General features: G+C 42.6%; 1 protein-coding gene across 6 annotated transcripts in view; it reads right to left on the bottom strand.

Moving 5' to 3' along the window:
- Positions 1–6,022: 6,022 nt before the first annotated feature.
- FYN (FYN proto-oncogene, Src family tyrosine kinase) overlaps positions 6,023–13,325 on the bottom strand; it is a 130,558-nt gene continuing 123,255 nt past the window's right edge. For all 6 annotated transcript variants that reach the window (XM_085217465.1, XM_085217462.1, XM_085217467.1 and 3 more), the window contains one exon: positions 6,023–8,900. In XM_085217465.1, the coding sequence (XP_085073591.1) occupies positions 8,692–8,900 (209 nt within the window). In that variant the 3' untranslated portion in view covers positions 6,023–8,691. The remainder of the gene's footprint in view (positions 8,901–13,325) is intronic.

Here is a 13,325-nt window from a genome sequence, read left to right as displayed (position 1 = left end):
CGTTCCTTAAGACCAGGCGGTGCTTCTTGCTCCTGCACCCATTCCGTGGCACGAGGATTCCCCCCTATGGGGACACACCACCCTCAAGCCCTGCTCATGGCTGCAAGCTGAAGCCGGGTCCTTATTTCCTCTTGTCAGATTTCTTTGGGAACGTTTAGATGGCTGGGAGCAGCCCCATGCTGAATGCTAAGCACAGTTATATATGCAGTGGTGCTCCCTGGGGCTTACCTTCTTCTCAGATCCTTCAGGATCTCAGCCCGGCCCTCTGTCACACTCCCTTCCTCCTCTGCTGAGGACACCCACCTTTCCTTTTGGATCATCCAAAAGTATGCTTCTGGGCTGAAGCCAGAAAACATTCAGTTAATAGCATCATCCCGCAGATGGGCGTCAGTGCTCCTGCTTTAACACAACTAGGAATGTGCATCCTTTGCTGCCCACAGAACTGGGCCCTGGTGGGGAGCACTGCCCAAGCAGGGCTCAGGGCCTGAGGAGGAATGACCCAGCCCTGAGTTGCACCAAACTTGGCTTCCTGTCGGCCTCATGGTAACTGCACTGCAGCTTGCGCCCTGTGACTGCACCAGTGCTAAAAGCAGAGCCTCGAACAGGGGTCTGGGGGGGTCTGTTTGTAAAGGACTGTGCTGTGCTACCATCAAACATTTCTATCTTCATATACAATAACATCAAACACTTCTACCTCTTATTCTGGCAACAGCTATGGACAGGCCTCTCTCATTCTCCACTGTTTACACCCTGGATACCATGCTACAGAAACACAGGCTGACTGAGGCTGACAGAGACCCCTGGGTCCATCTGCTCCAACCCCTGTCCAAGCAGGGACACCTAAAGCAGGATGCCCCGGCCCACATCCAGGAGGCTTTTGGAGATCCCTGAGGAGGAGACTACAGCCTCTGGCCAGTGCTCCATCACTCATACAGCACAGTGCTGCCTGGTGTTCAGAGAGAACCTCCTGTGTTCCAGTTCCGTTGCCCCTTGCCCTGGCACTGGGCACCACTGAAAAGGCTTAGCTATGTCTTCTTTGCACTGTCCCCTCAGATATTTTTACACATTGATGAGATCCCCCTAAGCCTCCTTTCCTCCAGGCTGAACAGTCCTAGATCTCTCCAGTCCTTTCAACATCTTAGTGGCCTTTCATTAAACTCTCACCAGTAACTTTATGTGCTCCATATGCACTCAGCCATCTAGAAATGCCCCTAGGAGTTAATGCTATCTGACTCAGCATTCTCCTAGGGTTATTTCCCCATGGAAATTGCCATATATGTAACTTTATTTGAAGTGGTATTTGTGGCCCAAAGAAGGGAGCAAGAGCAGCCCTGTTCCTCTGGATGTGATGCCTGGGGGATAGGCTGTGAAATCTGGCCCTCACGTGTGTACTTCCAAGTCCAAAAATCAGACCTACAGATCTCACAGTGCCAGCAGCAGCAACCAAAAGACCAGCTCTACTCCTTCTTTAACTTACTAACCCCCAGAAACCAGCAGGTACCTACAATCAAAGAATCATTTTGGTTGGAAAAGACCCCTAAGATCAAGTCCAGTCACCATATCCCTCAGCACCACATCCTCGTCTCTCTTAAATACCTCCAGGGATGGTGACCCCACCACTTCCCTGGGCAACCCATTCCAATGCCTAACCACCCTTTCTGTGCAGAAATCATTCCTGAAACCCAATGTAAAACTTCTCTGGTGCAACTGGAATTTGTTTCTTGCATCCTATAACTTGTCACCTGAGAAAAGACACTGACTCCCACCTTGTTTTCACTTCCTTTTGCATAGTTGTGGAAGAGCCATGAGGTCTCTTCTCACCCTCCTTTTTTCACATGGAGTACTTCCTTTCGCTTGTGCTTCAGGTACTTTCTTAGAAGTCTGAAAAAAGGAGAAAAAAAACCACGAAATGCATGGAAAACTGCTAATTAATAACAATACTGCTGAGCAGGTTTAAGAGCAAAGCTGAGGTCCACCTGAACACTCTCCCACAAAGTTGTAGAAGCAATTAACTCCTTTTGGATTAAGAAACTTAGAAAACTTGTCTAAGTTTATCCTAGAATTTCCAAAGCCTGTCCCAGTCCCCAAACCCAGGCCATCCTAATTGTGTTCTGAAAGCTGTTTTGTAGTTCTGAAGTCTGCCTACTATCTTCACAGAGCACTGGCTCAAACTTGGAATGCTTTAGAGTTAGTATCTCATCTGTACAGTATTTAAGAGCAGAATGTGCTGTGTCATATTGGGCCCATCACAGAAGGTACAGATTAATATTCAGGTGCAGGTTAGGTTGTTTTCATTGGCAACATCACACTGAGCTGTTTTTTATAAAAAGCAGTGGCTCGTCCTTTAGGAGTAATATTTCTTTTTTTGATCAGGAAGACAATGCCAATGTCGGTGCTGCTTCTTGCGTCTTCTCCTGCATTTACATATTCATAGAATTCATCATAAATGCTTTTGTTCCCAAATGATTCACTGTTTGGAGTAAAGCACTCCACATTGCTCAGCTTTTCACATTAGTGATGTGAGTTAATCTAGAGACATCATAATGAACATTTCATTCTACCTGCCATGGTGTAAGGCATACTGCAACTTCAATTGGCCAGATCTTTCCTGCTGTTGCACTGCGAAGGGGTTTGCTTCCATTTCCTGCTGTGTAGCAGTGTCCATGTCCCTGCACAAATATTTTCCACTTTTTTTAGGCTTTTGCTTTGGCATCTTTTAGTCACTCCCTGGAGAGACACCTGAAAGGGGACAAATAAGAATCTCCACGTCAGCTTATGCACTGCTTCTAATTAAACCTTGCATAATGACAAAACCCTCCTGCCATTTGTTAAGATTTTCCCCACAGCATTCTGTATCCCCTTAATTAAGAGCAGGAGCTAAGTAATACCTATTTTATTCCCTGTTGCTTCCAATTAGGCATCCATTGATTATTACCCACTCGACATTTGACAATTAACAGAGCTCCCACTCTCTGCAAGACCAGAGGACGTACTTCTTCAGCAACACACACCCAGAGTAGTGCATGAGGAGCTGTGGGGTGAGTGATGGAGTTAGAGACGGGAGGGTATGGCCACCCAAGTGGAACAGAAGACATGTGCCATATGCAAATGTTCAGGATGCGCTGTGTGTTTGATACATGGGATGTATGTGAGGTCATGTACAAAGCTCACTGGAGGCCTGGCTGCACATGGGAGGCATGGGAATTGAGGGCAAACTTTAGTTCTCAGATGATCAAACGTACCCCAGCCTCTGCTTTTAGAATACAAACCAAGTCCCGATGTGGCTCTTTACCTTTTTTAGCAGACCAGGAGTTAGCACCCACTCCTTACTCTTGGATTGTCAGTGCAGATGGAGCTGAGCCCCGTGTCACTGTGACCTCCATGAAGTCACTTCTGGTTGAACACCTATTTTTGGCTCCACCTGATTGTGCCCAGGCCATGGCCAACAGCAAGGAGTGCGGATGTTGCATGAAACAAAAGGGCACTACTGCGTCCGTTTTCCAGCAGGAGGGAGCCTTCCTGGACAACTTCTGAGGGAAATCCTGAGGTGTGATGGGTCTGGAAGGCAGCCCAGAGCATTGTGGGTATGAATACTGAGTCAGCAGTGGGCAAGGTGAACCCCAGAGTAAGCAGATAAAGCTACAGCATGATCAGAAACCTTCCCTGCCTTTTTTTTTTTTTTTTCTTTTTTTTTTCTTGAAAGAAAATCCACCCCTTCCGCTTTCAGGGATTGGTGTGAAGATGGGACCACCATTTCACAGCGCGCTGAGTGCAGGGGCTCAGCAACAAATGCTGATGTACAGAAAGGTGGCCCAGAGCCTTCAGCAAGCTGCAGCCCAGCCAGGGAGGAAGGAGGATAATCTCATATCCGTGCTCTTTGCCCTTTATGGAGCATTTATGGAGCTTAGTGCTGAGTTATTCCCAACAATGAGCAGAACAATCCAGCTCCCACCTGCCTCAGGTGGGTAGGCATAATCTTTCCCTTCAGACACAGGCACACAGTCCTGGGGCATTCTGCCCACTATCTTAAATACATGCTACACACTCTCCCTTCATCAATTGTTTACGTTGCATAAAAGCACCTGCAGCCCGAGCTCACTGCTCTGCTGTTATCTGATGGCACGCAGTGGAACACAGGTGCCACCAGCACAGTTGGTGCTGAGATCTATGGCTCTCATACACCACACAAGGTATAGCCCACACAGAACGCTGTGCATCCCAGCAGGGCACTCCTCTCACTGCTGGCCTTCTGCAGGCCCCACACTGCAGCCGTGCCCTTGGGAGAAAGGTTTTCCCTCCCTGACTCGGGAATCAGCCACAGAGGCTCTGTGCCATGACTGCAGGCCTCAAACACTGCAGGGCTGTGCTCACCGCCCATCTCCTGGCCTGTGCAAGGAGTAGGAGCCAGCCAAGAGGAAAAAAGAAAGCCTACAAGAGAAGCTCTTTTGTTATTAACACCATTCTGCCCTCTAATCCACTCATGTCCTGTTTTACAAATGCATTTTTGTTAAGTGTGCTGCTACAGGGGGAGAATACAAGGAGACGAACTGATGTTTGTATAGGTATAGATGTTGCATGTGAATTGCATTTTGATATATACACACAAGAACACTGGCTGTATTAAACATTAACAGAAAACATCTCACAGGCAGAAATGAAGCTGGCACTTCTCTCCTCATGTTCAGACCACACCTTGGTTTCAGCTATCAGAGCTGCTCCTGGTAAATCAATGGCCCTGGGAGGCAGAGCTTCATGTTCTGTGTGGGCGGCAGCCTGGCCAGGGACCCTCTTCCTTTTCTGCTGATAGAATATGGATTCTCTTTTGGTCTGCGCAGGAAAATCCAAACTTAAAGTGTCCCCTCCTTCAGTGAAGATGACAGGGAACACTGCCCTGATGCACAGAAGCCCCTTCTGTGTGTGAGTCACAGGAAATTATAATCACCGCTTACTGAGATTGCAGAACACAATGAGATTTCTGAGCTGCAAACAGACTTCAATTATTCTTGAAAGACAGACAGACCCTCAAACTGACATGATTTGAGAAAATAAATATGCTTTTGTCTGCACTGCTGGTGGTAATTTCCCATTAGACAGGAAAAGCCGCCTTTGATGGATGAATATTGTTTCGCATTAGAAGAGGAGCTACTGTATATATACTAATAGCTCTTGCATATTGGGTTCAGCCTCACATGAGGCCTTTAGACCCTCAGGGTGCAATATGGTAGCAATCACTAGCATGCTGCATTCTTTATTTGAGCATCTGAGAAATGGACGGTCCTTATCCAAATAAATCTGACCAACTTCCCACTCACCTCCAAGTTCTGTGGCAAGGTCAAATACATGCAGCACTCTGCCCTCGTGGTGAGCAGTGAGTTCTTTCCAGGATATAGACTTCATGAGGAGTGCTCGCACTGTAGATGGATTTTCCGTATGGGATTATTTTTGTAATGTTAGCAGTTAATCAGTTTTCCATTTTGTATTTACTTTGTATTTATTTTCTACAGTGGTAATTAAACCAAAGTCAGAGCGTCACATAGAACTAAGTTGAATACGTTTTGCAGAAGCCAAAGAATATCATGTCAGTGCCTTTGACAAACTTTGGATCTTTTGGAGGATCCACCAAGTCTCCCATTATTTCCTTCCCACAGAAATATGTTAACAGGCATTAATTGTACCAGTTGTCCCTTTTGTGGCAGCGGAGCATCTCTGCCTGTCATTTCTCATGGGACTGGCATTAGATGAATCCACACGGAGATAGGGATCACCCCCAGAGTCCTCTCAGCTGTTGATGGGTCACCTCTTCGTGTAGGTTTGGAGTCAGGCAGGCTGCTGCAGGGAGCTTTTGACCAACCGTCATCACCTGGCTGTGATTTATTTAGCCTTACATTAAACACAATTATTGGAGAGAAGAGGATATTTTTAGATATTTTCTACTTCTACAGTCACCACACAGCTATGCGTGGTGGATACACAGGGGCTAAGGAAACAATCTTATTAATTTATAGCAAAAATGCTAACAACCTTGTATAAATTTTACTAATGTTTTTATTTGAGAGATTAAAAAACCCAAACAACAAAACTCCCAACATTAAGAAAAAGAAACAGAAGAGCTACCGATGAGAAATGGTCTGGATCTGCCACCCAATAGTAGCAGCAGTCTGCACGTGGCTGCAGGCAGGTACTTACAGACTGAATGTGACATGAAGAACCGCAAACTCGAGAATTAGAAATAAAGGCCATAAAATCCCAATGACTCCCCATCTCAGTCTTACTTCCAATGAGAAACACAGGCAAAATTCCAAATGTTTTAGCCTCATCCCATCTGCTATAGAGCTTGGAAGAATGACCGTGCTTTGCCACCCTTGTCTGGGTTCATGACGTTTTGGCTTTAGCAGCCAGCTGAGCTGCTGCAGAGAGCTTAGCGCAGCGGGTGATGCTTTAAGGCAGGGGCTAGCTGTGGGACAAAGGACCACAACTCACCTTGTAAGTATTAAGAGGAGACTGATTTTAAAAAGTCCAACAAGAATTATGGCCTCTTCGGTGTTCCACAGCTACAGGTACAGAAACATTGAATATAGCATGTACATAACGTTACTTATAGACTCTACACGTAAAACGTTAACCAGTTTATCATGGAAGTCTGGTAACAAGCAACATTGCCATGTAAATTCACACTTGGAGAAAGGCTGAGTGCAGAACTCTCTTTGCAAGAGGATTTGCAGTCACTGCTTTGTATAGAAAATATTAAAACAACGATGACGGTGTTTTCTCCAAATCTCAATTCATCATTATGTTCGATTTCAGGAACCAAAAAAAAGTTCTCTTTAGAAAATGTGTGGCTGTTCAGGCTACAAATTCACAACCTAATTATTAAATAATTAAAAAAAATGCTTAAACTGTCATGAAATCTTACTCGGCTGCAATATTGTAGAGCAACGAGAACAATACAAGGCATGGATTTCTTTTTCCTGCAACACTTGCAAATGTATTCATATTAAAAGCAAAGGAATTATTGAAGAAGAAACTCTTCTGCAGAACAGAGGAGAGACCAGCTGTGCACTCAACCACCTTCCTTACAGTTGAACTCCAGCTGCTTACAAACATACTGACTTCAGAATTCTGAAAACGATGCCCCATAGGTCTGCACACTCCTACCAAATACGAAGCCCCAGAGAGCACGACACCCCTTCTTGAAACGTTCTTATCTCCTCTCCACCGCTATCTCCACAATTTAAACAAAAGAACAACTATCCAAATGTAAAATGCTCTTTTTTTTTTTTTAATTACTAAATTAAGAAAGTTAAACAGTTTTAAAATGTAAACTTGCAAATAAACCATAACAAAATGTAATTAAGACTTTAAAATTTGCAACTCAGTATTAAAAACTCAATAGAAATAGAAAGGAACTTTTTTTTTTTTTTTTTTTTTTTTTTTTTTTGGTTAAATGTAAGTAATTCAAGGCTGGTACAGACAACTGAAAAGGTAATACTTTGTTCTGTGCATCTCCCATGAAATGTAAAGAAGTGCATAGTAATTCCACTGGAGAACTTGCAGACACAGAGAAAGTACTTTCATTAGCAGTACAGGACATTGAACACACTTATTTTACAATGGAAAAATGTTACACGTAAAACAGAAGAATCCTAGTTGCGTGACCAACAGTTTAGCATCGGACATGGCTAAAATGCTATGATTTTAAGACCATCTGAATGTGGTTACACGGTTTAATAAATCTTTTTGAAAGGTTTCAGTATACACGTTCTGATACAAGAAGTCCTCGCAGTTTCCGTTTTCCAGTTCCAACGGTGATGCTGTAGTTTTCTTGCTTTAAATATGTTCATTTTAGTTTCAAGAACAAATCATCACACACTTGTTAAACATCGGAAACATTACTGTAAATACAGCACATGATTCCTGAAAGAGCAAAGTTACAACCATCTACAGGTACATAATCATAAACAAAAAGTGCAATCCAATTTAAAAAAATCATGCTTGGCAAAAGCCAAAAATTAGACCACTGGCTTCTACAATCTCACCAGTGTTTTCATGTCTGCAGTAAAATTATCACTTTCTGGGTACTGCTGCAGCAGGATTCATTCAGTTCAAAATGAGCTTCCTCTGCAGTAGCACCCATATACGGTATGTACACGTATGTATATATATTATATATATTTTATATATAAAAAAGCAAAAAACCAAACACCTGTCCTGATTTTTTTTTTTTTTTTTTTTTTTTTGTTAAAACATGAAAAAAAAAAATGTTTTAGACAAAGAGGCCACTTCTGGAAAATAATACTTTTAGTCGGATCAGGAGAAGACTAGTTAAAATCACATAAGTTTTGTGTTTTAAAAAAAGGAAAGCACTAGGATCAGTTATTGGCACTGAGTTACTATTTACAATGAACAGAGGTTTTGCAGTTTACATAACATCAATATAATGCAGTTTAGGAGTCTCTGATTAAGAAAAAACAAGTGTTTTTCTCCTTTTCATCCAGGACATTCAGATTATTAGGACAAGTGGTCATAGGCGAGGGCTGCTCGAGTTCCCAGCTCCAGCCCCTCTGTGTCCAGCGGTGCTGGGAGATGCTGCTGCACTCCTGGAAGCCAATCATAGAGCTGGACGCTGAAGGGCAGGTGAGGCAGGGCTGAGGGACACCTGGCAATTTGTGACAGTGTGTGGAGATCAGGGAGTTACAGGTTGTCACCGGGCTGGTACTGGGGTTCTGTTGCAGTAAAGTAGTCTTCGAGAAAACCCTGCAAATATTCAAAAGTTGGACGCTCCTCTGGGTCTTTTTTCCAGCAGTGGATCATAAGCTCGTGCAAGGAAATGGGACAGTCCTGAGGACACGGCATCCGATAACCGCGTTCTACTTGCTCCAAGACTTCACGGTTATTCATGCCTGGAAGGACAGACAAACCCACACTGCTGAATCATGGGAAAACTAACTCAGGTATAACCATATCTATCTACAATACATACAATTTTCCCAACTGTACTCATTTCTTTTGGTTAAGAGGAAAAAAAAAACCCAAACCACCCTGATGTCTGGTTTCAGCTCTTCATCTCCTGCAAGACTACCTGGACTATTTGCTTTTTCCATAGAGAGTTATAACATTCAGTGATGACTAAAATGCTGCTCCCACAGTTACTCTCTTGGCTTATTCAGAATGGATAGGATTTGGCACTTTCCTTCCCCAGCAACAGTGGCCATGTTACAGGAAATGAAAAAAGAAAATAGTTGCATTACAACAAATAAGATTCTAAATTCTAAAAACTAAGATTAATTTTTAGAACACCCTGAACATGGGCCTTTCTTTAAGGACTTTGTGAGGTTGTGCTGCAGAGGCTGCAAGATGACAAACTCTGCTGCTTGAGGCTGCCGGGCACGTCCAGCAGCATTACTTTCACATCAGGTCAAAAGCTCACTCTGCTAATGGTCTGTGCAGGACAATGTTGCTTCTACCACATTGTGTTGCCCCATCCCAACCCAGAAGAGGACAGAGTTGTTCAGAAGACAATTCAGTGGTCAAACAAAACAGTCCTGTGGGAGAACTGTAGATTTCTCTCCAATAAGCAAATAAATTATTCTACCATCATGTTTTCTATTTGAGAGGTAAGCCAGGCTCTTTGCTACCTTGTATTTCCTATGTAACCCCTTTCAACTCTTGATTTCTCTGCTGTTTTTACATTTACACACATTACAATTCACCATGCAAGTGTTCTGTGCCATATCTTAATTGTATTGAACCTTAGCTTTGGTTTTAAATATCTCTTCCAGTTACACCTTTGGCTTTTTTACGATACCAAAGGTAAGACTGACACCCCAGGCATGCAGACATATTCCAGGGAAAGCATTTTGACTGCATGCCTTATGCTCGTCTCTTGGCAACTCCTGCCCCAGTCCTCTGCTGAAAAGCAACAGTCGACTTCATTGCCCTGCCTAAGTGGATCCTGCCAACCAGCCCTGCAGGAAAACCAGGAGGGACACTGAAGTTCCTACGCAACAAATTTAGAAATACATACATTCACATTACTTTTTTTGTTAGCTGATTCTCCTGCATCCAAGACTCCGTCATCACGCCTTGTTCTTTCAGGGTGCTCTCCCGAAGATCCTTCTGGCCTCTTGTTCAGGACTCAGAGGATCTCTTCCTTTCACTCCATGTATTTGCCAGAAATAATTTTACAACCTTCTTCAGTACAGATTCATTTGCCTACCCTACCCATTGGCTGGTGAGAGCAGTATCCTTACTCTGAGTGGCATTTAGGCTGGTAACTCAGCAGTATCCTTGGATCTGGGCATTACTCTGTGTCCTGATATTCTAGCTGTGTTTAATTCTAAGAGGTGCTTTGAAATGAGCATCTGTAAGATAGAGCATTTCCTGACCACCCACATCTAGATTCTCATCTCATGTTACGATTACAAAATACCATTTCCTCTTATCTTAACAGGGCAATTTCCTCCTGTTGATAATCCATTTGCAATGTCTCTGTAATGATCATTTTCCCAGCCTCTGGCTGTAACCATCCCTTCCATGCTCTTGCCTTTTGTTTCTTCTTGCCCACTATGTCAAATACAGTGGCTTATTTTCACTTTCATAGCCTCTCACAGGCAGCCCCACGAGTGTCTCATTTGGTCAAGTCCTTGTTGCTTTCCAGTTCTGGTTAAAACACTGTATCACCTTAGCTTTCCAAACAAGCACTGACATACTGCTACTACACATGGAGGAACCTCCCAGAAAACTGCCTCATCCTCCTACAAACCTTGCTTTACTGTCTCCTTCAGCAATGATGATTGCAAAAGGAAGAGTGAGATTACTGGTTTACAGTATTCCTTACCCTGCAAACAACATGTTAGCACTGGTTTCTTGTGTTAGATTTATCACCTGCATTCACTTACTATATTCATGGTGCAAAGTGTAACATGGTCTGTAGCTTAGAATCCTCTGCAAACATTAGATGGTGTTCTCCTGTATTATCAAGTCCAAATTGTTGCTCACAACAAACCAGAAGAGCTTGTCACAAACAGAACAAACTTTTGGATGTTCCTCATTATTGGCAACTCTGCTCACAGAAGGAGGATGGAACTGGATGATCTTTGAGGTGCCTCCCAATCCAAGCCATTCTGTGATTCTATGATCTAACTAGAACATTTTCAAACATATTCTACTTTTTCATTAAATTGCAAAAGAACACTAGTGGTCTGAGAGTCATCACCAACCCAAAGGAAGCATCAGCCCAAACCTGGCCTTGCTGTTTGTGAGATGCTATAAAAAAAAATGGGCATTTTGCTCACATTGCGTTCTCACCGATAGTTTTTTTAAATTTGTGTTTTGAACCAAAACCGGCACTGTTCTTATGTATGAATTACTTCATATTCTGAGCTAAGAGCTTAGCCCAAGCACTGCTTCCCTTAAACATAAAAGACTATGAAAATTAGTGTTACCAAGTAACTTATCTACTGTATATACCTAAACCCCAAAGAAACTGAATTCTTTGCTTTTCTTTTGGCAGTACTCCTGTGAGCACAACATGGATGGAAGCAACATCAGCAGGAAAGCTCCTTCCCAACTGATTTGTTATTCTAAGATATCAAATGTTTGGTACTTTATCCAGTGTATTACTCAGTGCTGCAAGCACACTCTGAAACTCGATAACGAAATATACGCTGGAAGAAAAACCCTGAGGAAGGGGAGGAGGGGAGTGAAAACACAAACAGCACTTCAGTTCCCTTTTCTTTTAAAAAAGATAGGAAAAAAAGAGACATTGTTGCCTGGAGCCACAGTCATTGGTGTCCTTGGAAAGATAATGAAGCCAGGTTTTGCTCATCGTGGTATTATCCAGGAAAACGCCCTTCTCTTCCTTTCTTCTTTCCCCTCCCTCCCAGTAAAACCCAGATATGAAACTAAATCAAGCAATCTTCGTGTTCCCTGTTGGAATTCACGTGTCCAGCAAAGGCTGCAGAATCCTTCTGCCAAAAAAAATCAGTTGGCTTTGACATGTGCTACTAATTTAAACAAGGAGTTTCAAATGCTTCTTTTTTTTCTTCAAAATCTTGCTTACATTATTAGTCAGGTTTAGATGAAGAGCAGTGTTTTAGGTATGCTTTTTACTTCTTAAAAGGCCTATTTATATTTACAAACCTATTACCTGGATTCGTTTATCTTATCCTGCAAGTTGTAGTGTTTCTGTTTTGATAGCAGGAGTCTGTTGTATCTGCACTTCTAACACCACAGAGAGAATATTTGAGCAGCCTGTACAACTCTTCTCTCCTAATGAATACCCGAGAGTTTCAACTCTTTTTGTTAATAATAGATGAAATTCTGATTGCAATAGGCTTCTAGATGCCTTAAAAGTTTTATTTAAAAAACACCTTATTTCTGTGGAATAAACTACTCAGCAATGTTCTTCTACTGACTCCAGCTATTTCACTTTCTTTAAAATTAGTCTGTGCTCATAATGTTCCTAGAACTAGTATCTGGGCAAAAAGGAAGCATCCCATTTCCAAACGATGAGTTCTCCATAAGTTTCTTAGTCCTTGAGAAAATGAAATAACCTCCCACCATCCAGTTTTATTATTGAAACTTCCAATAGTTGTAAGACACAGTGGGATGTGGCCACTTTAAAGCTCAATACAATAAAAATCTACAGCTTGTACAGACTGGGGGTAGAAATGCAATGCAGCATGAATTCTCCTAGAAAAGCTACAATAGTAAGAGTTACAGTGATATGAAAGGGAATGTAAAATTTCCAGTTGTGGCTAAAAAAGACTTAGAACTTGGTTGTATGATTTCAATCCAATAAGCAAGCTCATACAGATACAAATGCTTAACGTTGGATTTTTAAAACAACAGCTTAGCTGCTGTCCATTCTCTGATATGTGGTATTTCAGATTCTCCAAATCCAAAGTTGTGCCTCTACTTGTGTTCAGAGGTTCCTCAGTCTTGGAAGGGTCTGCACATCTCTAGTACAGTTGAGAAGGTAAAACTATGCCATTCTCCATAGGGGCTGGATCACATTGGTGCTCTCAGAGAGCAAGGTAATACAGAGACAGGTTAATCTGCAGGTTTTGTTTAATATGACTTAGAATCAAAATTCCTGAATTCTGTGAGCAGCCCCATAGAAGAGCTAGGTGAAAGGAGAGGGATGGTGTATGGGGCTCAGAAAGGGGTACCATTCCACACCCACAAATGATAGGGTACTGAAGGAAATGGGAAAGCTGCTCCCTAAGGAAAACAACCTTTGAAGCATAATGCTGTTTGTCTTTTTACAAATTAATATGAACTTAATTATTACTGTGCAAAAATAGTAACAATTTTTAAACATC

Source organism: Meleagris gallopavo, chromosome 2, assembly GCF_905368555.1.
Source record: "Meleagris gallopavo chromosome 2, MGAL_WU_HG_1.1, whole genome shotgun sequence".
Classification (NCBI taxonomy): Eukaryota; Metazoa; Chordata; class Aves; order Galliformes; family Phasianidae; genus Meleagris; species Meleagris gallopavo.
The sequence above is the reverse complement of the archived record's forward strand: the minus strand, read 5'-3'. Positions and strand labels throughout refer to the sequence as shown.